Consider the following 25871-nt stretch of genomic DNA (forward strand, 5'->3'; position numbering starts at 1 on the left):
TATAGATAATATAACCAATCGCAATGTATGTGTTAAAATCTCTAAGGCGAGTTAGATATACCAGGACCCGGATGAAAATAGTAGCTGATGATACACGTCCTAATGAAACCAATACTGTTAGTTTATTTTATTTTTGCAAATCCTGGATATGGCTTAAGTTTAAGCACGTATAACATATGGAACACTATGTTCAACTGGCCAGTCAGAAAACTGAGGATACTAGAAATGGTTTGTATACTCGACATCACTAATCTCGCGTCATTGATCAGGTCGGCATGACGTCACATCCGGAGCAGTCGATTATGCAGGACCTCGCAATTCGTAGCGAATTAACTAGCGGCGTGGGTTGTAATGTTTTTAATTTCAAATAAAACAAACCAAGAGTCATCTTTTTTATTATATGCTTACCCAATGGTACAATCTATATATACTGGGTATACCAATTACCGGGATATACATATTACCGCGAATGTCCTGTTTTGACATTTAACAAGAAAATTCCTTTACAATTTTTTTCTCATTATTAATGCTCAATGTGCTCAGATTTTTAGCAAAACTATTTTTGAAAATTGGAGTGTCTTTCTTTTTATTTCACACTGATCTCAGAAATTAAGGAATTTAGCTAAATGACTGGTCATTATAGTTAATCTTTGCAATTTTTCTCCACAAATTTTCATTAAACTTGCTTATTTCTGCCATATCTTTTTCATATTTAGTTTGGCCCATTGTAAAATAGAAATGCTTTCTTTGTCTTAGATCAATTTAACAACTTCTTTAGATTGAAAGTTGAAATTCACGGTAATAGGTATATGCCAGAAAATGCTAAAATTCTCCACCTCTGTTCTTTGAATGACAGTATTGGAACTTTTTTCCTGGGGTTTTGACGATTTTTTGCCAAAAGTCTTAAGCTAAAATATAAATTAATTAAACAGAATAAAATTTATCCTTTCAAACAATCATTTTGTTATAAATAGAGTCCACTGAATTTAAGACTCACGGTAATTGGTATACCCAGTATATTTTTCAAAAAAAAAAAAGTAGGTATTTTTTGTGATAATTGATTTTGTGGCATTTTAAAACGGTCTGGAAAAAGTGACAGATTATGTATTGTCAGCTCTTTGACGCTACGGATCAGTTATGATTAGCTTATTCAACATTTTCTCTGTTTGCATTATATTACATATTAAAATAAACTAAATATCTGACAACATAACATTTTTTTTATTCAACTTCTTTGCTTAAAATCGTAGCAGTTGTTTATTTCATCTTTCAGAGAATCTTTCAAGTGTCTTGGAAAAGAGTTTTTGTTTGTTTGTTTTCTCAAGAAAGAACAGATAAAATAAATAAGTAAATCAATTTTCTGATTTTTTATGTCTTTTTAAAATAAGCTGATTTTCTAAATGTTTTAATGCTCTGAAATAAAATATTTTATATTGTTGCCATTTCCTGAAATATACTTTGTGCGATATATTTCATTTAGTTTATGTAAAATGCTATAATTAAGTATGAAAGTCATTTAAATAAAGTTAAAAACTTATTATATATGTAATCTTATTGCAGTCATTTTTTTATTTTATATTTATTTATTTTATTTATTTATTCTTTTTTTTGAAAAAATGTCCTTCCAGCCAAAAATTAGTTTGGTGAATTGATTTTAAAATTTCAAATGAACTATATGTGTATTGATTAAGGTTTTTTTTCTATGTAGGAGCTCTATTAATCCCTTAGTCAGTTAACACTCAAATAACAATAATGTACATCTTCCAAATATCACAAGACCCTGAAGGCATACATCAAACGGATAAAACAGGAAATTACCATAAGGCCCCGAAGGGGTACATGAGAGGGATGAAACGAACAGGAAATCAATCTATTAATTAGTGCTAGTCATTAAGAACTGGTCAAAACTGATTATCATTAATATACCACATACTGATTGGTTTCCATAGTGATCTATAACTTATGACTTGAATGAATGCTTTAATTTTATTATATGTGGAAGCAGTCAATTGTGACAGTCTAACAATTAACAAAAAAGTATGGATTTTGAAAACTACAAGGTATGGCTAAAATTGTTTTAGACAAAGCGTGCAAATTATCATTCACAGTTTTAAATAATTGACAATTTAATACAAAACAGAGATCAGCATTTTTCAGTATTTTCGTATTTAAGGAAGTCATCAGTTTATTGATACGTCCTGGCTTTTCGTAGAAAAGAAACTAGCATGCAGTTATTACATTGTATTATAATTATCACTTTATCTCCACGTGTAACACAGTAGCTCTAGCTGTCATATTACATTTAAAACAATTGTTTATATATAAAAACCTTTGTGTTATAAATGCAGTTAAAGATCTTCTATTTTGATCCTGATACACTTCGAGGGAGAAAAAAATCCCTTATCCAGTATTTACGCATTATGTACTATTATGCTTTAAATTATGACATCTTTTATTAAATCTCATACCAATCAGAATTTAGGTAAGAGGTGTTGATTTAATTAAATTTGGTGTTACTGAATCACTTTTGACACCACAGTATTCATAACTTTATCATGACATCACAGTACATTAGGGGTTCTAATTGACCAATCAGAGAGCTGCATTTTCGAGTACCTGCCAGTTTCCACTTGGGTATGACGAAGTATGTTTACAATGAACATATAGTGACTTTAGCAATTAATATCATACTATTGTAGAAATCAAATTAAGATTTTTCACTGCACATGCTCCAGATGATGCTACAAACAATCAAAACTTTGAGGTTTCATCAAAATATCATATTGATTTAATACCTTTATTTTAGTTAAAAGTTTGAGATTTTACACAGGGAGTCTATGATAAAGTCCGAGTAAAATATAATCAATACCCAAGTGAAATTAGTATCATTCCACAATGTTTTGGACATGTTAAAATCATGAATAAGCTATCTGGCTTTCAGAACTGTTTTAATGATAGGCTACAAAATAGAACGAGAAAAGTGAAACGAATGGAGAAACCTAATTAGATGAGCTAGATTTTCTGTTTTATTTATTTGTAAAGACCTCCGATTTTTTAAATTATAATTTTCATTCAGTCCGTCACAAATATGAGACCTTGTAGCTTACACGGATTAATGATGAATATCACGTCTGAAACCTAAAAAAGAAAGATTTCTTTCTCGGGAGTGATTTCTCGAACATCATGCTACATTATAAATTCACTGACTTCTTAATATTGCCCAAAATTTTACTTTAAATAAAGAAAAATAACCAGCACTAAGGAAACATTAAACGCTTTTCAATTACAATTTAGCGTTTGCTGTCACCTCCGCTTGTTGCTACGCAACGCGATACGCTGAAGTGCCCGGATATCCGACCTGATCAATCACTAATTTTGTGGTATTTGAGTTGCGTCACCTACCTGGTGATTACATGTCAAGTTCATGACCTATTTTACGCATGCTCGCAAAAAATGTTCATACCTGCAGTTACATTGCTAAATATCTCTATATTTATTAAACTCGTATTTTCACATACTATCTAAATTTTGCAAAAATAAAAAAAAATCCATTAATCAAGCAAATATTTGCATTGTTTACAAGTTTGTCTACCAGCTGATTGGCATTTGTCCTCATTAATTATGCAAATTAAGTCCCGCCTATAGGTAAGAGGACACCAAATTTTACGTAACATCCCCAGCTACACAAAAATGAATGAAATATCAGTATTGGGCGAAACATCAAAACGTCTAAACTCGACTGAATTTAAGGGGGAGGAGGGGATGGGGGGCCCCTCGACAAATCTCCTCAAAATACACCCATGATACTGATCAGTGAATTGGAAAATGTTAGATAAGTATCAGATAGAAAATATTCAGTAATAGTACAATTCTTGGGCTCCGATACATTATGTCTACGTGCATGACCTGTGGTCGAATTGCAAAATATCAGGTATGTCCACTGCCCAGAGGAGAATATTTTCGATAGTGCCAATGTAAACAGACAATATAAAACATTTAAATTGGCGTTTAATGACTTGAGTGTTCCTGTTAGTTTGACTTGGATAGCTTTTCAATGTTTGAATAATATTTAGTGCTTTTTAACCTATGATAGTTTGATTGCCACAATTGTAATTATTATTGTTGACCTATACCGCGACATTAGTGATGTGATGTCATATGATGACAATGGCCGACTATTGCCGTTCGAAGTACACATGGATGGTTCTTGAATGATATCTGATTCATTTTCACACAGTAATTGTTGCATATGACATGAAATATTGTGGTAAAGACAAGAAATACCCTGTTGTGTTGTTTCTTGTTTAATGTTGTTACATCGAATGTCAAGTGCCGCGACAATACAGATGAACGGTATATATATATAGTTCTGGCTAACATATTAGTCTAAATTATAATTGTACTCGAGAGTTGAATATCGTTTTTTTTTTTTGACTTGTCGATATCCGCCTCTAGGTAGACAACGTAAAATATCAAAAGGTAATCTACCCGAGGTCTCATTATTTAGACTAGTTAACATAACTGATGATGTTTTATGATGGTGTATCCACATGTCTCGTAATCAGTCACTTTATTTATATACTTTTCCTAGAGAAACAATTTCCGTAGGTTTGCTAATGCAGAGTATGAGATTTCGTCATCAATATTGTAACAGTCTCAGGAAAAATGTGCAGCCTCGACCGGGATTCGAATCTCGGACTTTCAGCTTACCGTGCCAACGCTCTGCCAATTGAGCTGCCGAGGCCACCCGATACGAGAACCGCTACACACCTTCCCTCTTATTGGGAGACATTGGCACTCCTGGCCAATGTCTGTCGCAGACTGTTAACCGAATTCTGATGCACACCCCAGCCAAACTGATTCACCCTGCATGGGCTCCAAGGGTGAGCATCCCGGACGAGCCCCCAAATGTAACAGTCTCAGGAAAAATGTGCAGCCTCGACTGGGATTCGAACCTCGGACCTTCGGCTTACCATGCCAACACTCTACCAATTGAGCTACCGAGGCCACCCGATACGAGAACCGCTACAGTATAATTATTTGTGTACAGCATCATGTGGTTCCTAATAGTTATACAATTAAAATTTATTGAGAACTTTGTAATCAAAGACACCGTTTATTTGCCTACCTATGCACGATGATAATCATTGAAAATAATAATGAAAACTACTTGCGTATCTGGCCTGTGCACGGGACTTTCCTCATTCTAAAAATAACAACTATTTAACTTTAAACCTAATCGTTGAATCATGAGCCCTGATTGGCTCGAATGTCTCTCTGGTAGTCGGTCACATCGGTATTTCTTCACAGTATAATTATCACTCAGGTAGTATTCCACTAAATTAACATGAGGCGGTATTGTTCAGGAGATGCTTTGTGGTACTTATGAAGCTGCAGAGCGTCTCGTTCAATAGATGTCGCCATTCACTGTAAGGGTCGTCTTTCTTTCTTTCCAGTGTTTCTAGCAAATTCTTGTCTTAACCTCTCCCTCACTTCTTCATGTAGCACACAGTCTTCAAGATAATGCTGGACTGTTTCAGCACCGTGTCCACATGCGCTCAATGGCGATTCTGCTAACCTGGTCCTATGCATATACCCATTTAGCATGCAGTATCTGGTTCTCAATTGATAGGTGACACGCATTGTACTTCAATGCTGGTGTTTGTGGGAACCTTAAGTTTAAGCCTAACATCAGGCATGTATTGGTGAAGATGTCTTCCTGTGTCTGTTAGTTGCCATCTGTTCTGCCGTTTCATCTCACATGACTTCTTTGCTGCTTTCTTTATGTCTTAAATGTTTTAAATAGTGTACAGTCATGAAGGTCACACATGATTTATGCAGATTTCCCCATAACAACAATTTGTGTATATATATACGATGGCTTGGAATTTATGGCCTTATATAACACGAAGTGTTAATCAAACAGAAGGACCGTGGCTTCCAAATATTTTATGATACCGAAAGATTTAATTGCAGCGGAAGTCACACGTGATGTGCCGATGATTGATCTGCAAAAAAATTACGTGATATTTTCAAAAAATATTTTAATCTTTAGCCCAAGTATTGTTTGGTTTCGAGGTCAGCAATGTTTTTGTACTTTTAATAATGGAACATTCCTTTATTTAAGAAGTGTTATTTAGTATGATGGTAGTTTTTTATGTAAATAAGACACGGTAAAACATGATGATTTTCCCTATTCGGCAGACAAGTCTATAAATTGAACTCTCAAACATCAAAATTAAACTATATGAATTTCAATTTGAAACCAGTGCAAAACATAAATTTATGCCTGAAAATATATTTCACTCATTTTAGCAGTTTATATCTTCGAAACAAAGAGAGAAACTATAATGAATTTTGTATTTTAATTGGAAAGAGAATTTAATTTACTAAAATCTTTACATTAAAATTTTTTAAATATTTCAAACTTACAGAAAATACTGAAATATCCGTATTTGTAACACAAGTGTGTGTAATCACAAAATAATGCCAACACCTTTGCTCAGATAAAGCTGTCTGGCTTATCAGCCATATACCGATTACTGATTATCCCATCTCATTATCATGTAAAGGAGGTTATATTGGCTTCTGCTTTGTGTGGTAAAGGGCATTTGGTTTTCAAAATGAAGAGTACCCTGATTAGGTGACAACTGTGTGGGAAACGTCTTGAGAGGAAACATCCTCTGTGGGGGAGGGGGATGTCTTAAGGGGTAACTGTCTTATGGGGAATGGTCGAGTATTCTATTTTGTCCGCCGAATAACCTTACCATCCCCCCTCACCCCTCCCCATCATTAAATTCTTTATATGTTACACATTTATTTTTATATGCTGCAATCAATGCTAAACATTTGATCTAAATTTGTGTTTTCAGATCTTTTTTAACAAATGAATACCTCAACTACTGAATGAATCCTTTAGTATTAGTTTGTTTATCCCTTTTTAGCTTAAGGTATTAGATGCCTGATAGTAATGTTTACAAAATGGCATTTGCTTGGTATATCCTTAAAGGTGACTGTGTTTCACACTGTTTTGCAATTTTTAAACAACTTTTACCATGCTATTTTTTATAAATTTTTGTATAACATATGTATCTTCTCAAGCTCAAGTAGAGACACATTTCAAAGTGATGGCCACTATCCAAAACATTTGCAGAGGACTCATTTTACCATTAATTTTGATAAAAGAAACATCAGACTATTGGTAAACAATTACAAAACACAAAATAAAAATGTCAATATCATTTTTTCTAGGGTGCCTCAAGTAAATGGATTTAATGAGACAGAATTCTAACTTCAGCATTGAAAAAATAAGGTCGAATCCTGTGTTTCTGTTTTGAATTTTGCTTACTTCATTCTAAAATAACCTTTTGGTAGACGTAAAATTACCTTGGGGTAGACGTAAAACCTACCTATATTTCTCCCACGATATGTAATCTAAAGAGTGAAAGCAAAATCGAGAACTTTTACCGCATGTTACTCAATATTTTTAAAACTTTGTAACTCTACCCCTTCTGTTTAAGTAGTAAATTCACTTTGAACAGCAAGAAATCGCTTATCAGATTATTTTTTTCTCTCCATTTTTATACAATAAATCAATTATAAGTCTTGAAAGAAGTAAAAACTTCTCGGCTTATGGAAAACAATGGTTCTACCAAGGTTCCCTCCAGTGATAAAATAATGTGCAGAGGAGCACCTGGGGTCTTCATGCAAAATGAAAAGCTGGAAAGTTGCCATATGTCAAACTTATAATTGTGTGGGGTGAAGGTAAACCTAAGAAAAGCAAAATTAATACATATATTTTACGAGCCAATATATAATTTGAGATATTTTACAGATCGGCACAACTGGGTCAGATGTGATTGCTTTGCAAGAAGTTAGAAGTAGCAAAGACCCAAAGGTGGCAAATCAGATAGTAGAAATAAAGGCAGGATTACCATCATACTTCAAGTGGCATGTCTTCAAAGTTGCAAACAATGTATCATTCATTGACCAGACCATCGACACAGATTATCCAGGAGAAGGTAATATTAAAGACTGAGCGATTTGCTGATGACTTTGAGCATTGACAGTAGAGAGAAAAATTTCTTTTTTATTTCTTTTTTTATTTCACTTGATCAGGTTCAAGTCATCAAGGTATGATATAGCATCTTCTGTTTCTTAAATCAAAAGAAAATACTTATATATTGCTTAAGTGCTCAAAATTTCTCTTGGGGGGTCATTGTTTACCTTCTCTTTTCTGTTGGCCTTCTCTCATTAGTTTTACTATGAATACATTGAAGACCTCAATTCTTAAGCAATCAATGAAACTTACTAGAATATATTATGATTATAGATCGCTTTCAGCCTCAGTAATGAAAAAAATGCTGTGTTATGAAAATATGTCCCTTAGACAAAATTATCATATTTCACATAGTTTGAGCATTTGCAGCAACAGTTACTAGCAATTTCTATCAAACATGCACACTTTGTATATTGCCACAAGGACTCAGACAATTTTTAGTAAGCAACGTAACTCAAGTGACACTGGGCTCAGGAGTTGTCTATTGAATAAGTCATAATTGCATTATTTTACATCTTCAGTACTGATTAACAAATATATTATGCATAAAGTTTAAAGTAATAAGGTCTGGGTAAATCTTGATGAATGGTCAAGATTGTCAGAGTACCAGAGTTATGTCTACTGGATTAGTGAAATCGGTATATTTCACATTATATCAAACTGGAAGACACATACCGGTATTTCTGGAGCAAATTGCATAAAGTGTATATAACAACAAAATCTAAAACAAGTGATAATAGTCATGATTGTTTCAGTTTCAACTCGGTTATGACCTAAACTTTAATTAATCAAAAGTGATATAGTTCACATTATAGCAGTTACAATTTTAGCAATCTTCATTGAACTTACATAGATTTTTTAAAGTTAAGTCCAATTATGGACAAGACTGCTGTTGACAGTTACATTGAGTTATTACCCATGAGTTAGTTAAAATCATCATTCAGTACAATCTGAAATGAGAGACTACCTGAGACAATTACACAAACTGGTTTCTTTACACAATCTCTTCTAGATAATTTGAGCCGTGCCATTGGAAAACCAACATAGTGGGTATGCAACCAGCTTGGATCCAGACCAGCCTGCGCATCCGCGCAGTCTGGTCAGGATCCATGCTGTTCGCTAACAGTTTCTCCAATTCCAATAGGCTTTAAAAGCGAACAGCATGGAGCCTGACCAGACTGCGCGGATGCGCAGGCTGGTCTGGATCCATGCTGGTCGCATACCCACTATGTTGGTTTTCTCATGGCACGGCTCATTTGTTCTTTTAACAATAATAAGGAACTTAACAATATGGTCATTTAATGCAAATAGTCCCTTAATAGACATGGTTAAATACATTTCATATTGTTACACAAAAGACCGCATTTTTGAGCAGTCTACATCAAATTTACACTGAAAATATGTAGTCACAACATTGGACACAGATTTGAAAAAGGACAGAACTGCTCCAACAATGCAAGAGTTACATGTAACTATGACCAAAATACCCTACAGGCTACATCTCATGTCTAACATATACAGTGCTACCTTTCTTGAGCAGTCTTCCTGAAACCTACATGGAATGTATAAAGTATCAGAATTTAAATCAGTCTTGATAATGGGCAAGATTGCGTCAGAAACATAAGAGTAATGGCCCTTGAATTGCCTAGCTACCTGATTCATTTTAAATCCATGATCTTGTTTAATTACTGTATGAAACAATACCAAACAATGTTAATTCTGGTGATCATTATAAAAGCCAAGTGTAATAATTCTGATCAACTTGAAACTTGTTCTGTTTTCAGGAGTAACTTTGTTGATTAAGTAGCAGTTTGGTATGGAACAATTGTTCGGTTTCCGTAATAGCGGAGTTCAGGTTTACAAGGGTACTATACGCCCGTTTGAAAAATGGGACGTATTATGGGAACGCCCCTGGGGGGGGGGGGGTGTCCACAGACTTTGTCCGGAGCATATCTTCTACATGCATGGAGGGATTTTGATGAAACTTGGCACAGTTGTTCACCATCATGAGACGGAGTGTCATGCGCAAGAACTAGGTCTAAGGTCAAGGTCACACTCACACTTAGAGGTTAAATGTCAAATTCAAGAATGTCTTTGTCCGGAGCATATCTTCTACATGCATGGAGGGATTTTGATGAAACTTGGCACAGTTGTTCACCATCATGAGACGGAGTGTCTTGCGCAAGAACCAGGTCCCTGGGTCTAAGGTCAAGGTCACACTTAGAGGTCAAAGGATACAAGAATGAAAACTTTGTCCGGAGCATTTCTTCTTCACGCATGGAGGGATTTTGATGTAACTTGTCACAAATGTTCACCACCATGAGGCGGTGTGTCATGCACAAGAACCAGGTCCCTAGGTCTAAGGTCAAGGTCACACTTAGAGGTCAAAGGATACAAGAATGAAAACCTTGTCCGGAGCATTTCTTCTTCATGCATAGAGGGATTTTGATATAACTTGGCACAAATGTTCACCACCACGAGACGAAGTGTCATACGCAAGAACCAGGTCCCTAGGTCTAAGGTCAAGGTCACACTTTGAGGCCAAAGGTCAGATACAAGAATGACTTTGTCCGAAGCATTTCTTCTTCATGCATAGAGGGATTTTGATGTAACTTGGCACAATTATACACCATCATGAGAGGAAGTGTCATGCACAGTTCCTTCCTTTAGAATTACTTCCCTTTGTTGTTACTATAAATAGCTTATATTGTAACTTCTTCATTACTAGACGTAGGGAAAAATCGAGACCACTTTTCTGTAGTACAACATGCATGCTACATCCAATTTTGAGGTGTATTTTGACCAATCTCTACCTGGTAAAGATTTTTATGTGGACTTATAATTTTTTTTTTTTTTTTTTTTTTTTTTTTTAAGATTTACTTCCCTTAGTTGTTACTTTAAATAACATATATTGTAACTTTTTTATAATTGACCATAGGGAAAAACCAAGACCACTTTTCTGTGGTACAACATAGAAAACAAAAGACTTACTATGATTACTAAACAACCACAAAAATTAAAATTCATTTGCAATACAGCAGCTAGAGTAAAGAATTTTGCTGTGACGGGCGTATATTGTGACATTCTGGCACTCTTGTTTTTCAAATAAAAAAGGAAGACCAAGTTTCGGGACTGCAAAATTTTTTCAGTTTGCAGGGGTTTCCAGTATTCAAGGGTTCCAGTTTGAAAGGGTTTCACTGCACAATAAATATTATTTTGAATAGCAAAATATATACATCATCCAACTCAGTTTTGCAAGAAATCGAGGTTGCTTGTTACATGAGTAATCTGATTTGAAACTGGATAAAACAAATCATAGTTGCTTATTTCTTCGTGATACAAGTTTACAATAATATAAATAATCATAGCTGTTGTGTTTCAGGTATTGGTATCATCAGTCGCTTGCCAGTTGTTGACAGCTCTGTTCAGTATTTGCTACCACATCCAAGAGATCCTGACAAAAACAAACGTGTCATTGTACATGCCAGAGTGAAAGATAGAGACGAAACTTTGTATGATATCCTTGTAGTACACTTGTCCTATTATAGACAACAGCAGTGTAGAAACATAGCAGACATCACAACATTTATAACAAGTAAGTCGCAAAGAGTTTTTCTAAACTATATCACTGTCAATTATTTAAATGTTGATTTATTTTAGCAATAACGACTGACATAACTCTGTATTAAATATAGATTTTATGATCATACTGTGTCCACCGTGCACCTTTTAACATTTAACTGTGAATATTCTAGAACTAACAATTTTGACCAAATCTTAATTAAAGATGGTCAGAATGTTTGTCCAGACCTTGACACTAACTTTTTTAGTGGTGTTTCAGAGTGCCCCCTACCGGTAGAATTGGTGTCCCTCAACAATAAAAGGTATCCCTCAGGTTTGAAAGGATGAAAATGTACTCGACCAAAATTACTAAATCTTAAATCAAATTCATTTCTTTCCTTGTTTCGAATCAAATTCTGCAACAGTCTAGGGCTATATGCTTTATTTTGTATCAACTGATGTAGGATTTAGCAGTTATTGTGAGATGAAAACAACATTGGTTTCATATTTTTTTGGTTGAATGTTCTGTTTAGAATTAAGAAATCTTTGAATGTAACTCAGTATTTAATGTGGCTGTTACCTTGTCGTTGTTGAAAATAGGTATCCTGGAGGAACACCTAGCTTTGAATAATGGGTGTCCCTTGCTAGAATTGTTAGTGTCGAGCCATGTTGTCTCAATTAAGTCATAGATGAATCCAAAACTGGGCGATCTGGGTTCAAAAAACTGGATTATTAGGTCTAAATGTCATATTTTCTGCTTGATCTATATAAAGCAAGGTCAGAATGTCTTTCAGAATTTAGGTTAATTTGAAACTCTGTTATCCTGAGTTAGAGGCTAAGTCACTAGGTCAAGTCATACAATAACCTTGTTATCCCTCAAAAGTGGCCTCATTTTCTACTTGATTTACCTGTAACCTGGTCAGACACGTCTAGGTTATTTTCAAAACTGGGGTATTTGGATTCAAAATCTAGGTAACTAAATCACATCTTTGAAAAACCTTGTTTACACTCTTTAGGCCATTTCTTAAACCTGATCTGTATAAAACGTGATCAAAATGTTTGTCTTTGTGAGTCTAGGTCAAGCTTAAAACTGGTTCATTCAGGGTCTAAAACTAGTTCACAAGGTCAGATCATAGAAAAAGCTTGTAATCAAGGTCATATCATGTGCTTTATAGAAGCTTGTGAAGTGTAGGTCAAATCTGAAACTTGGTCATTTAGGGACAAAAACTATGCCAAATCATAGAAAATATTATTAATAGTAGAGGTCCTATTTTGGCATATTGGTTCACAAAATTTAATAGGGTCAGTAGGTCAGTTGATAGAAAACTCTTTTAAGCACTGCAGAGGCCAAGTTTCTACTTCATCTACATGAAACTTGGTAAGAATGTTTTTCTTAATGAAATCTACATGTAGGTTGAATTTGAAACTAGATCGTTTTGTTATCTAAAACTAGGTCACTGTGTCAAGTTTTCAAAAAAACAACAACAAAAAACAAACACTGTATAGTTTATATTGTCTACTTAATCTAGTGAAACTCGGTCAGAATGATCATCTTTATGAAATCTTGGTCAACTTTAAAACTGGATCGTCAGGGGTTAAAAACTAGGTCACAAGGTCAGCTGAAAGAAAAGTCTTGTTTATACTCAAAACACCATTACTACACTAGAAATTACTTCATTTTTGAATGGATCTTCATGGAACTGTTCTTGTCCATCCTGCTTCATCCTAAATACAATTATTGTTACTTTTCATGATGCATCAAATGAGTGACACGTGTGGGTTACCTTAACATGGCATAATAAATAGTCCCAAGCCACTGGGGACAAAAACGTTGGTCACTGCATTTATAACTGTCGCAGTTATATATGTAGTGACCAGTATTTTTGTCCCCAGTGGCTCGGGACTATTATGCCATATAAAGGTGACCCACATGTGTCAGACCCCTTTGCGTGGCATGACATATTTTCAAGGTCAAGTAGCCAAGGTCAGTTATGTGACTCAGGGTCAGCATGAACCTCTTGTTAAATTTGTTTGTGAATTCTGTGTACATCAAATCAATAGTAAGATGCTCTTGAAGCTAAGAATGCAACAAAGCAAAATAATTGCAGACTGTTTGATTGAACAACAGCCGTTAAACTCATTAACATCTAGTGGAAATCTGTTCAAATGTACAATGGAATAGATTGCGTGATTCCAAAGGACAAGAAATGATATATTAAAAATACTTATTCAAAGTAAGGAGTGAACTTTTTTAGCTGCCATACAGCAATTAGTATGTGAAAATCTTAAGATCATACTGATAGCTGTTTCTATACTCCATTTTGCAGTTAGTAGGAAGGCCAGGAAAGGGGAACAATTCTATAATTGTCTCTAGCAACATCTTAAGGTTTAGGACCTGTTATCAGAATGTCATGTCTGATATTGCTCAGTCTTAGAAAAATATTTATTACTCAGTGAATGCTTTAAAAGTAATACATTTTATTCCCTTTCAGAGAGAAGACTTCACAATGTTATTATACTTGGTGATTTTAATACATACAATGACTACAACTGGCCCATAGAGATATTTCTTCGTGGCAGAGTGACAAAAGACAATCCGTGCTGGAAAGTTAGGAAAGATGCCGACTTGTCCGGACTTCACTTCAAAGATGCGTGGCTAGTTGTTCATCCTAAAGAGGATGGTCTAAGTTTTAGTAATATGGTAATACTTATTGAAATTGGTATACAAATGTACAGTAAAAACTTAGTATCTCAAAGCTCTTTTGTTCAGATATAACCAAAATTAAGAATTTATAGCAATTTTTACACAGATAAATGAGCCGTGCCATGGGAAAACCAACATAGTGGGTGTGCGACCAGCATGGATCCAGACCAGCCTGCGCATCCGCGCAGTCTGGTCAGGCTCCATGCTGTTCGCTTTTAAAGCCTATTGGAATTGGAGAAACTGTTAGCGAACAGCATGGATCCTGACCAGACTGTGCGGATGCGCAGGCTGGTCTGGATCCATGCTGGTTGCACACCCACTATGTTGGTTTTCCCATGGCACGGCTCAAATTATTGTTATTATGTCTCTGTAGAAGTTTTCTGGGTTAAGGGGACAAAATGTTTTGGTTCAGTCGTCTGTCTCCATCATGATATTGTGTCAGCTCTTAACTTTTCACCATTTCACCCCCTCATATTGTTTTCAAGTAAATTAGCACACAAGTGTTTGCCATAATAAGATTAAGTGTAGAAACAACTTCCAGTCATTTTGGTTCAAGGTCAAGGTCAGGTGTCAGATAGACACTACATGTATTTTGTGTCAGTTCTTTGAAGGATTTCTATATTACTTGGCACAAATGTTTGCTATGATTAGACAAAATGCAAACTTCAGTCTTGTTTATTCAAGGTCAAGATCTTAAAGTGAGATCAAAGTTCAGGTAGGCAGCATTTTGTGTCAACTTTGTATCCTTTATCCCTTTACAGGATTTTCAATTCACTTGGTATAAATGTTTGCCATCAGACAACATGCAGAACTTATCTTTGAGTCATTTTTGATAAGCTAGTTTAAAGTTCAGATAAGCAATATTATGTATAGTAAGCTTTGTTCTGTTTCAATCCTGGAAATGCTTCATAGGGTGGCAGGGCTTATGTTGTAGATGACCCTATTGTTTAGGATCACTCTATCAAATGTCAAGGTCACAGGGGCCTGAACATGGAAAACCATTTCTGATCAATAACTTGAGAACCAGTTGACAGAAAATGTTGAAACTATATAGGATGACTGGACATGCTGAGTGGATGACCCCTATTGATTTTGGGGGTCTCTCTATCAAAGGTCAAGGTCACAGGGGCCAAAACATAGAAATCCATTTCTGATTAGTAACTTGAGAACCATTTGACCTAGAATCTTCAAACTTCATATGGTGATTGGACTTATAGAGAAATGAATGCTATTGTTTTTGGGGTCACTCCATCAAATGTCAAGGTCGTAGGGGTCATCCTTCTGTCACAATTTATTTATCAATAACTGGAGAACCATTTGACCTAGAACCTTCAAACTTCATAGGATGATAGAGTTTACAGAGTAGATGACTCCTATTAGTTTTTAGGTTACTAGATCAAAGGTCAAGAAGGTCACAGGGTCCTGAACATGGAAAATCGTTTCTAATCAATAACTGGAGAACCATTTGACCCATAACCTTCAAGCTTCATAGAATGATAGGACTTACAGAGTAGCTGACCCATATCTGTTTTTGGATCACTTCAGCTAAGGTCAAGGTCTCATAGGTCTGAACATTTTGAACTCTTTCCCGTCAATAACTTGAGAGCCAGTTGACCCAGAACTTTAAAATTTCATTAGATATTGAGAGTAGTTGACCCTATTAATTTTGGGGTCATTCAGTCAGAGGTCAAGGTCACAGAGACCAGAACATGAAAAACAGATTCCAATTCTTAAGTTGAGAACCACTAGGCCCAGAATGTTGAAACTTCGTAGGATATTTGGACATACCAAGTAGATGATCCCTGTTGCGGCCAACCATCAAATCCCTTTGACTTTCGCTCCTGAACCCTATTGACATCTTGCCTATTACTTCCATGCATTAGGGGAGACATGTGCTTTTCTGCAAAAGCATCTTCTAGTTATTCAGTTAGAATTAAGCAATGTGGGAAGGCTGAACTTTTTAGCTTACCTGTGCACAAAGTGTTCATGGTGAGCTTTATAGACCATTGGATATGCTCCTTTACTGGCAAAGCTCTAATTCAGAGACAAGCACTCAGAAAAGTTGAGCATGCTGTCTTACAGACAGCTCTTGTTTATACTGTTTTGCACATTCAGAAGTTATGTTTTATCACATTTTAGTAATTAAATGTTTTGATGATGCTTAGGTGTCTAGACTTACATTTTTTTCTCTTCTCTCAAGAAAAAAAGGATATAAAGCACATGCATATTTATTTTCAGCCTTCACCTGGATTTGAAAGCAGACCAGATAGAATTCTGATGGAGTCCAAACTACATGTGAAATCTGTCAAACTAATTGGAAATGGTGATCGGTATAAACAAAGATATAAGGCAGCTATTCATTGGTCAAGATTCACCAATATTATCCAATCAGCTTATTTGTCATATAAAGGAGTGACAGGATATCCCTGCAAGCATGATTGTGGACCCCGTGGATCTTGTCAATGTGGGGTTTGTGTTGCAATAGGAAACAAGCAGGATTGTCTTCTACCTAACTGTGATACATGTAATAACAGTACATTCAAAAGTCTAGTCGCACATTCTATTTTATTTGTTATGGTTATGTTCCATTTGTTTTATGCCATAGTTTTAATATTAACAATAGGTGCTAATTCTTATGGGGATACATTGTATTCCATTCTTGGTTTTAAATGTTGTTTATTTAATCCTAAATTATGCAAATTTAGAGGAACAAGTTTTCGACGAAAACAAAAGTTTATAAAAGTTAGTCAGGTGTGGCCAGTGTTTTGGTTACCACCATATGTACAGTTCTTTGGAAGTTTAATAGTATTACTTTTTCTATGCATGTATACAAAAACTGTATTTAGAACAGTATTAGATTTAACATACACTGTTTTAGATGAAGAATTGTTCCCTTCAGATCATTTGATGGTTGTTGCACATGTTATTACATAAAACACACTATGATGTATTCTTATTAGATTTTATTTTGCTGTATTGCTGTTGAATTACAGATAAAAAAGTCATGTTAAGCTGTTGAAAATTGACAGGAGATTCTTGTTAAACTTTTCCTATCATTTGAATGTGGAATATGCAAATCTGTTCTTGTTAATTCTTCCTGTTGCATGGCAGTAGTATCTATGGTAATGCTTTATAAATGTGCTGACCTATGAATATAAAGGGCGTCTGTTGACAGATCATTGTTCTTATGTGAAATACAAAGACTATCTTGTACAAAACTGATGGAGTAGGTTTGAAGATTCTACTGAAGAGCAAGTTAGGTTATGAATTTCATCCACATTCTAAACTTATCAACTATTACAAAAGCAAATTTGAGAATCCTCTCATATATTACATTATTAAGACAGACTAATGCATATCTATGTACTGTATAACTCTATTTTTAGCTCGACTATTCGAAGAATAGGGGAGCTATCCTACTCGCCCCGGCGTGAGCGTTAGCATTAGCGTGAGCGTCACACAAATGTTAAAGTTTGTGTACCACCCCAAATATTTTCAAAGTCCATTGAGATATTGCTTTCATATTTTGCATACTTGTATACCATCATGACCCCAGTCTGTAAAAAGGAGGAGGCAACTCTATCAAGCATTTTGACTGAATTATGGCACCTTTTCGACTTAGAATAAATGTTAAAGTTTGTGTACCACCCCAAATATTTTCAAAGTCCATTGAGATATTGCTTTCATATTTTGCATACTTGTATACCATCATGACCCCAGTCTGTAAAAAGGAGGAGGCAACCCTATCCTGCATTTTGACTGAATTATGGCACCTTTTCGATAAGAATATGCTTATTGTAATGTTAAAGTTTTACTCATAGCTTATATTATACTATCAAGCACTGAGAATAGTCGAGCGTGCTGTCAGCTCTTGTTTGTTGCTTAGAGTGTATTGCATATACTGATTGAAAAAACATTGTATCCTAGTTTATTACTGAAGATGAGCAAATATGGCACAATTAAAAGAATTGTTGAATACTGACAAAGAACAAATAGCATGTTGCATTTTTAGCTCGACTATTTGAGCTATTCTACTCACCCTGGCTTCGGCGTTGGCATCACACCTTGTTTAAAGTTTTACATGCAGGAACATATGGCTATCATTTAAAGGCTTATAGCTTTGAAACTTATTTTTTCTTTTTCTAGGTCAGTTACCAACTTCACTGGTCCAGTTTCATAACTCTGACATGTATTATGACCAAATTATGCCCCCTTTTGGACTAAGAAAATCCTGGTTAAAGTTTTACATACAAGTTACTATCTGCAAAACTAATGCAGATATTGAATTAAAATGTCACATTTGTCTTAAGGGTTATGAAAGTAATTGATAGCATGAAGACCCATAACTCTGACATGATTTTGGCCAAATTATACCCCCTTTTGGGCTTAAAATATCCTGGTTAAGATTTTGCATGCAAATACATGTAGCTATTACTTTAAGGCATATGGCTTTGAAACCTAATTACCAACCTCACTGGGTCAAACTCCATAACTCTGACATATATTTTGGGCAAATTATGCCCCCTTTTGGATTTAGAAAATCCTGGTTTGTCTATCTCCAAACCAAATGCAGATATTGAATTGAAACTTCACATATGTCTACGGGCTTATAAAACAAGGTGGTAGCATCAAGTCCCATAACTCTGACATGAATTTTGGCCAAATTATGTCCCCTTTTGAACTTTAAACTGCTTGTTAAAGTTTTGCATGCAAGTTACTATCTCCAAAACTAATGCAGATAATGGGTTGAAACTCTATAGATATTTTAACGTTCAGGGTAATATTCCTGCTTCTGGGACAACAATTCGAATATTCGAGCATTGGCTGTTTTACGGACAGCTCTTAATATGTTCATATTGGCTGCTTTTCAACTTTCAGTTCTATATTAAAGGCTTTGATTTTATTTCATGGTCATAACAGATAAAGCAGCTGTCTAAATATAGAATATGCATAAATAAATGAAAAGAGAAATGTTTTTACAATGTTACACAAGAACTGTTAGTCGCAGTCATAAAGGGAGGTAATCAAAAAGAATTATTGCATTGATATTTTCAACTGTGTTTGGCAAATATTCAGTCTGATGACTAATGTAGGAAACTGATGACCAATGTAGGAAACTGATGACAAATGTAGGAAACTGATGACCAATGTAGGAAACTGATGACAAATGTAGGAAACTGATGACCAATGTAGGAAACTGATGACCAATGTAGGAAACTGATGACCAATGTAGGAAACTGATGACCAATGTAGGAAACTGATGACAAAAGTAGGAAACTGATGACCAATGTAGGAAACTGATGACAAAAGTAGGAAACTGATGACCAATGTAGGAAACTGATGACAAATGTAGGAAGCTGATGAAAAATGTAGGAAAAGTCATTATCGAAAATTTATTTCACAAGAAATTAATATATTTCATCTTCATAAGAAAAATTGCTGCAGCCACATTGTGAAATGTCATTATTGCTCCTCAGAAATGAGAGTATATATATAGTGTACTTAAATCAAAAGGAAACAGTTTATATAGATGTTTATGGAACAACACTTGTTTTACAGTATTAGATGTTAGGATAATTTTGTCTGTTTATATATATTGTACCCCCCGACAACAAAGTTGTAAGGGGGGTATACTGGTTTCAGGCAGTCTGTCTGTCTGTCTGTCTGTCTGTCTGTCCGTCTGTCCGTAGACGCAATCTTGTGCGCACCATCTCTCCTTATCCCCTTGACAGAATTTAATGAAACTTCACACAAGTGATCAGTACCAACAGTAGTTGTGCATGGGGCATGTTAGGTTCTTTTAGAAAAAAAATTTGCAGAGTTATGGGACTTTGTTTTTTTTTGTTACTATACCATATACATAGACACAATCTTGTGCGCACCATCTCTCCTCATCCCCTTGACACAATTTAATGAAACTTCACACAAGTGATCAGTACCAACAGCAGTTGTGCATGGGGCATGTTAGGTTCTTTTAGAAAAAAAAATTTGCAGAGTTATGGGACTTTGTTTTTTTTGTTACTATACTATATACATAGACACAATCTTGTGCGCACCATCTCTCCTCATCCCCTTGACACAATTTAATGAAACTTCACACAAGTGATCAGTACCAACAGTAGTTGTGCATGGGGCATGTTAGGTTCTTTTAGAAAAAAAATTTGCAGAGTTATGGGACTTTGTTTTTTTTGTTACTATACTATATACATAGACACAATCTTGTGCGCACCATCTCTCCTCATCCCCTTGACACAATTTAATGAAACTTCACACAAGTGATCAGTAACAACAGCAGTTGTGCATGGGGCATGTTAGGTTCTTTTAGAAAAAAAATTTGCAGAGTTATGGGAATTGTTTTTTTTGTTACTATACTATATACATAGACACAATCTTGTGTGCACCATCTCTCCTCATCCCCTTGACACAATTTAATGAAACTTCACAAAGTGATCAGTTCCAACAGTAGTTGTGCATGGGGCATGTTAGGTTCTTTTAGAAAAAGAATTTGCAGAGTTATGGGACTTTGTTTTTTTTGTTACTATACTATATACATAGACACAATCTTGTGCTCACCATCTCTCCTCATCTCCTTGACACAATTTAATGAAACTTCACACAAGTGATCAGTAACAACAGTAGTTGTGCATGGGGCATGTTCCGTTCTTTCAGAAAAAAAATCTGCGTAGTTATGGGACTTTGTTTTTTTGTTACTATACTATATACATAGACACAATCTTGTGCGCACCATCTCTCCCCATCCCCTTGACACAATTTAATTAAACTTCACACAAGTGATCAGTACCAACAGTAGTTGTGCACGGGGCATGTTAGATTCTTTCAGCGACAAAAATTGCAGAGTTATGGGACTTTGTTTCTTGTTAACATACTATGTACATACAGTCTGCATATGCAATCTTGTGCGTGCCTAATCTACCAAACCCTTGCACACAATTTAATGAAACTTCACACAAGTGATCAGTACCAACCCTAGTTGTGCATGGTGCATGTTACATTCTTTTAGATAAATATTCTGCATAGTTATGGGACTTTGTTTTTTGTTACTATACTGTATATATACAGTCTATATATATACAGTCCACATAATTATGAAATCTTGTGTGCGTCAAATTGCAATGTACTGTGTCAGTGCATGCGGGGTGGGGGGGGGGGGGGTACATTCATCACCTTTAGTGATAGCTCTAGTTTTTAATGAATTATTCCAGTATTATATTGAAATATAACTACATGTAGTATTTTCAAAGTGAAAAATGTCAAAACTTATTTTAACAGGTGAGAAATGATAAAACTGGATAAAATTTAGTCAAACATGTATTAAAAAGAACATTTGATTGTTTTACATGTAAAATAAAAATATTTTACTCATGAACACCATATTTCACATTTTCACTTCTGAAAATATTGAATCTGGTGTTAACTTGAGGAAAGATGTTGTGATCTTGCATTGAAACAAAACATATCCTCTATATATGGAGATACACTGAAACGTCTTGTATAAATAGATTAATATTAATGTTTACAATTTTTAGCTCATCAGATATTTTGAAAAAAAATGATGAGTTATTGTCATCACTTGATCGGCGCCAGCGTTGGCGTTGGCATTGCCTGGTTAAGTTTCATGTTTAGGTCAGCTTTTCTCCTAAACCATCAAAGCTATTGATACATAACTCTGTCCTGCTTTTAGCAAGACTTATGGCCCCATTCGGACTTAGAAAATCAGATTCTTGGTTAAGTTTGATGTTTAGTTCAGCTTTTCTCCTAAACCATCAAATGTATTGCTTTAAAACTTGCAACTTTTGTTTACCATCAATATCTGACTCTGTACAGCAGGAAATGTAACTCAGTCCTGCTTTTTGCAAGAATTATGACCCTATTTGAACTTAGAAAGTATCATATTTCTTGGTTAAGTTTCGTGTTTAGGTCAACTTTCCTCTTAAACAGTTAAACCTATTGCTTTAAAACTTGGAGCAGTTATTCACCATTAAAAGCTGACTCTGCACAGCAAGTACCGTAACTCTACATTGCTTTTTACAAGAATTATGGCCACTTTGTAGGACAACATTTATGTATCCCTCCTATTGGGGGAGACATATTGGTTTTGTCCTGTCTGTCTGTCCATCACATTTCATTTCCTATCAATAACAGGAAAACCATTTGACCTAGAGCCTTCAAACTTCGTAGGTAGGCAAGGTAATGGAGTAGACAACCCCTGTTGTTTTTGGGGGTAACTCTATCAAAGGTCAAGGTCACAGGCCTGAACATTGAAAACCATTTCCGATCAATGACTTGAGAACCACTTGACCCAGAATATTGAAACTTTATAGGATGATTTGTCATGCAGAGTAGATGAACTCTATGGATTTTGGGGTCTATCTGTTAAAGGTCAAGGTCATAAGAACCTGAACATGGAAAATCATTTCCGATCAATAACTTGAGAACCACTTGCTCCAGAATGTTGAAACTTCATAGGATGATTGGACGTGTGGAGTAGATGACACCAATTGATTTTGGCTTCACTGTATTTAAGGTCAAGGTCGTAGCGGACAGAACATGGAATTACATTTCTGGTCAATAACGTGAGAACCATTTGACCTAGAACCTTCAAACTTCATAGGATGATAGGACTTACAAAGTAGATGACCCTATTGATTTTGGGTTCACTCTGTTAAAGGAAAAACGTTTTCAATTCATAACTTGAGAACCACTAGGCCCAGAATGTTGAAACCTAGTTGGATAATTGGACATGCCAAGTACATAATCCCTACTGCAGCCAACCATCGGTGGCTCTTTGACTTCACTCCTGTCTCCTATTGACTTCTTGCCTATATGACTATGCATTGGGGGAGACATGCACTTTTCTACAAAAGCATCTTCTAGTTATTTTATACAGAGACAAAAACATCAGATGAGCATCTGCACCTGTAAGGCGGTGCTCTTGTTTATATTGAAGGTCTGTCTGTCGTTTGGCAATGACCACAAAATGACGTGAATACCATTTGAGGTATTTTCTATATGTAAGTAATTAACTAATCATTCTAGTCATATACTGTGCTTTCTTTCTCGTTGTGTGTTGTTGGTTTTTTGCTAACACTGAAATAATATACTGAACCTGTATAGTACATAAATACATGTATGTTAACATCATTTTGTTTAATGTTTATTAGAATAAATAAATGCAATATTCATTTGTTATATTGTGAGATTATATTGTACTGATGTATAGGAAATTTCATGTTAACAGCCTTTTCCATTTTGAAAATTTGTCTCATTTGCAAGGGCAAGTTAATCTGTGCAAAAATGTGAAATAATCTCACTAAAACTTGTTAATTTCTCCGTACAAAATTGTAGATTTTATACATTAAATCGGAATAGTGTAGTCATTTGGGTTCCTGGCTTAATAAGTTAAATATTTAGAAGTAGTCCATTCAAGGGTACTTCTGAATATTGTTTGTTTGTGTATATGGAAAGCTCCATCTATCTCTATTATTACTAAATGGATTTGAATCAGACTTAATTAGTTGTACCATATCATCACTTTTATCATATGACACAAGGGTCTAACTCAAGTACCAATATTTCATGAATATTGACTCATTTTACTAAAGAATTTCAGGTAAATTTTGATGCATTTTCACTCTATCTTTGTTATTATTTACTGGATTTGATTCAAATACAATAGTTTTCCAGCAGCATTGTCCTCATCATATGATACAAGGTTTGTATCTCTGGCTTAAACATTTCTTAAACTACATACTCATTTTCTTAGAATTTCAGAGTAATTTTGATCTTTGATGCTTTTTCACCATATCTTTGTTGTAACTCACTGAATGCATTTGAATGCATTTGATTCAAACTTAAATGGGCTCTACTGTGTCATGACCTACATGATTTGACAGAAGGTCTGTAACTCTTGCTTCAGTATTTCATGAATTAAGAATTTCAAGTTAAAGTTTTGATGAGGTTTTGCTGTTGCTTGCTTATTTCTAAATGTATTTGATATCACACTTAGAATAGTAGTTCCACATTATTAGCCACATCTGATGACACATTGTGCATTCATCTTTCAGAAATACTCCATGAGTTATATCCTTTAGACTGGCCATAGTTAAAGTATGAAAAACTAACACTCAGTCTCAGTTATTACTAAATACTATATTTCAAACTTTGTCATGTAGATACCTTGGGTTTTATTATGCCCCCCCTTAGAAGAAGGAGGGGTATATTGTTTTGCTGATGTCTGTCGGTCGGTCTGTCGGTGGTTATGTAGACCAATCAGTTTCCGGTTGATAACTCAAGAACGCTTGAGCCTAGGATCATGAAAGTTGATAGTGAGGTTAATCATGACCAGCAGATGACCTCTATAGATTTTGAGATCAGTAGGTCAAAGATCAAGGTCACAGTGACACGGAACAGTTAAACGGTTTCCGGATGATAACTCAAGAAAGCTTGAACCTAGGATCATGAAAGTTGATGGGGAGGTTGGTCATGACCAGCAGATGACCTTCATTGATTTTGAGATCAGTAGGTAAAAGGTCAAGGTCACAGTGACACAGAACAGTTAAACAGTTTCTGGATGATAACTCAAGAACTCTTGGGCCTAGGGTCATGAAAGTTGACAAGGGGGTTGATCATTACCAGCAGATGACCCCTAGTGATTTTGATGTCAGTAGGTCAAAGGCCAATGTCACAGTGACCTGGAACAGTTAAATGGTTTCCAGATGATAACTCAAGAATGCTTAGGCCTAGGATCATGAAAGTTGATAGGGAGGATGGTCATTACCAGCAAATGATCCCTAATGATTTTGTCAGTAGGGTCAAGGTCACATTGACCAGGAATAGTTACACCATTTTCAGATGATAACCTGAGAACGCTTTGGCCTAGTGTCGTGAAACTTAATAGGGTGATTGATCAAGACCAGCATATGACTCCTATTGATTTTGAGGTCAGTAGGTCAAAGGTTTAGGTCACATTGACCTAGAGCAGTAGAACTTTTGTGTACAGTGACCAAATAACTTCTGTTTCTTGTGCAATTACTGAATACATCAAGGGGGGCATTTTGTGTTCTACTAGCTCTTGTTTTTCTTCTGCTTCATATCAAAGATTTTGTTTTGGATAAATACCTGCTGTATCATTATGATCCATATCTATATGTACAATAATATAAATATATTCTATATTTGCTCTTTTTGTCACGTTGAGATTTGCGTCCAAACAAAGCTGACATTGTTTGCATTGTACGTTGTTATTTCTAATGAAGACATAAAAGTCTATGCTAGTAAAGAATGTGTTGTCTTGGTAATTTTAAATCCTTTTGATCTAAATACATTTGACTCATACTTAAACTATTGGAGTCATTGAACACTCCAGTGATAGCTTTAGAGATGTGCCCTATTTCACTATTCAGAATCTAAATAGTTGAGCATGCTGTCTCCTTTGATAGCTCTTGTTTTTGTTTAGTTTGATTCAGAAGTTAATACCTATTCCCTCAGAAGTAAAGAAGTTAATACTTATTCCCTCAGAAGTAAAGA

The 25871-nt window shown here is 35.2% G+C and overlaps 1 protein-coding gene across 2 annotated transcripts; it reads left to right on the forward strand.

Moving 5' to 3' along the window:
• The first annotated feature begins 1 nt into the window (after position 1).
• LOC123530085 (uncharacterized) lies at positions 2-20466 on the forward strand. 2 transcript variants are annotated; one of them, XM_045310782.2, is made up of 5 exons: positions 2-116; positions 7835-8021; positions 11442-11654; positions 14113-14321; positions 16563-20466. In XM_045310782.2, the coding sequence occupies exons 1-5, from the start codon at positions 24-26 to the stop codon at positions 17256-17258; spliced, it is 1398 nt and encodes a 465-aa protein (XP_045166717.2). In that variant the 5' UTR covers positions 2-23; the 3' UTR covers positions 17259-20466. The 2 variants fall into 2 exon arrangements, with proteins under 2 accessions (XP_045166717.2, XP_045166716.2); XM_045310781.2 differs by having other exon boundaries at positions 73-228.
• The last annotated feature ends 5405 nt before the right edge of the window (positions 20467-25871 follow it).

The sequence above is a fragment of the Mercenaria mercenaria genome, chromosome 13, assembly GCF_021730395.1.
Source record: "Mercenaria mercenaria strain notata chromosome 13, MADL_Memer_1, whole genome shotgun sequence".
Lineage (NCBI taxonomy): Eukaryota > Metazoa > Mollusca > Bivalvia > Venerida > Veneridae > Mercenaria > Mercenaria mercenaria.

Excerpts from the sequence above, each read along its gene's own strand:
- LOC123530085 (XM_045310781.2), top strand. The coding sequence starts at position 88 with ATGATACACGTCCTAATGAAACCAATACTGTTAGTTTATTTTATTTTT. Across the intron at positions 11,655-14,112 it reads CATCACAACATTTATAACAA|AGAGAAGACTTCACAATGTT; the intron begins GTAAGTCGCAAA and ends ATTCCCTTTCAG. Across the intron at positions 14,322-16,562 it reads GTCTAAGTTTTAGTAATATG|CCTTCACCTGGATTTGAAAG; the intron begins GTAATACTTATT and ends ATTTATTTTCAG.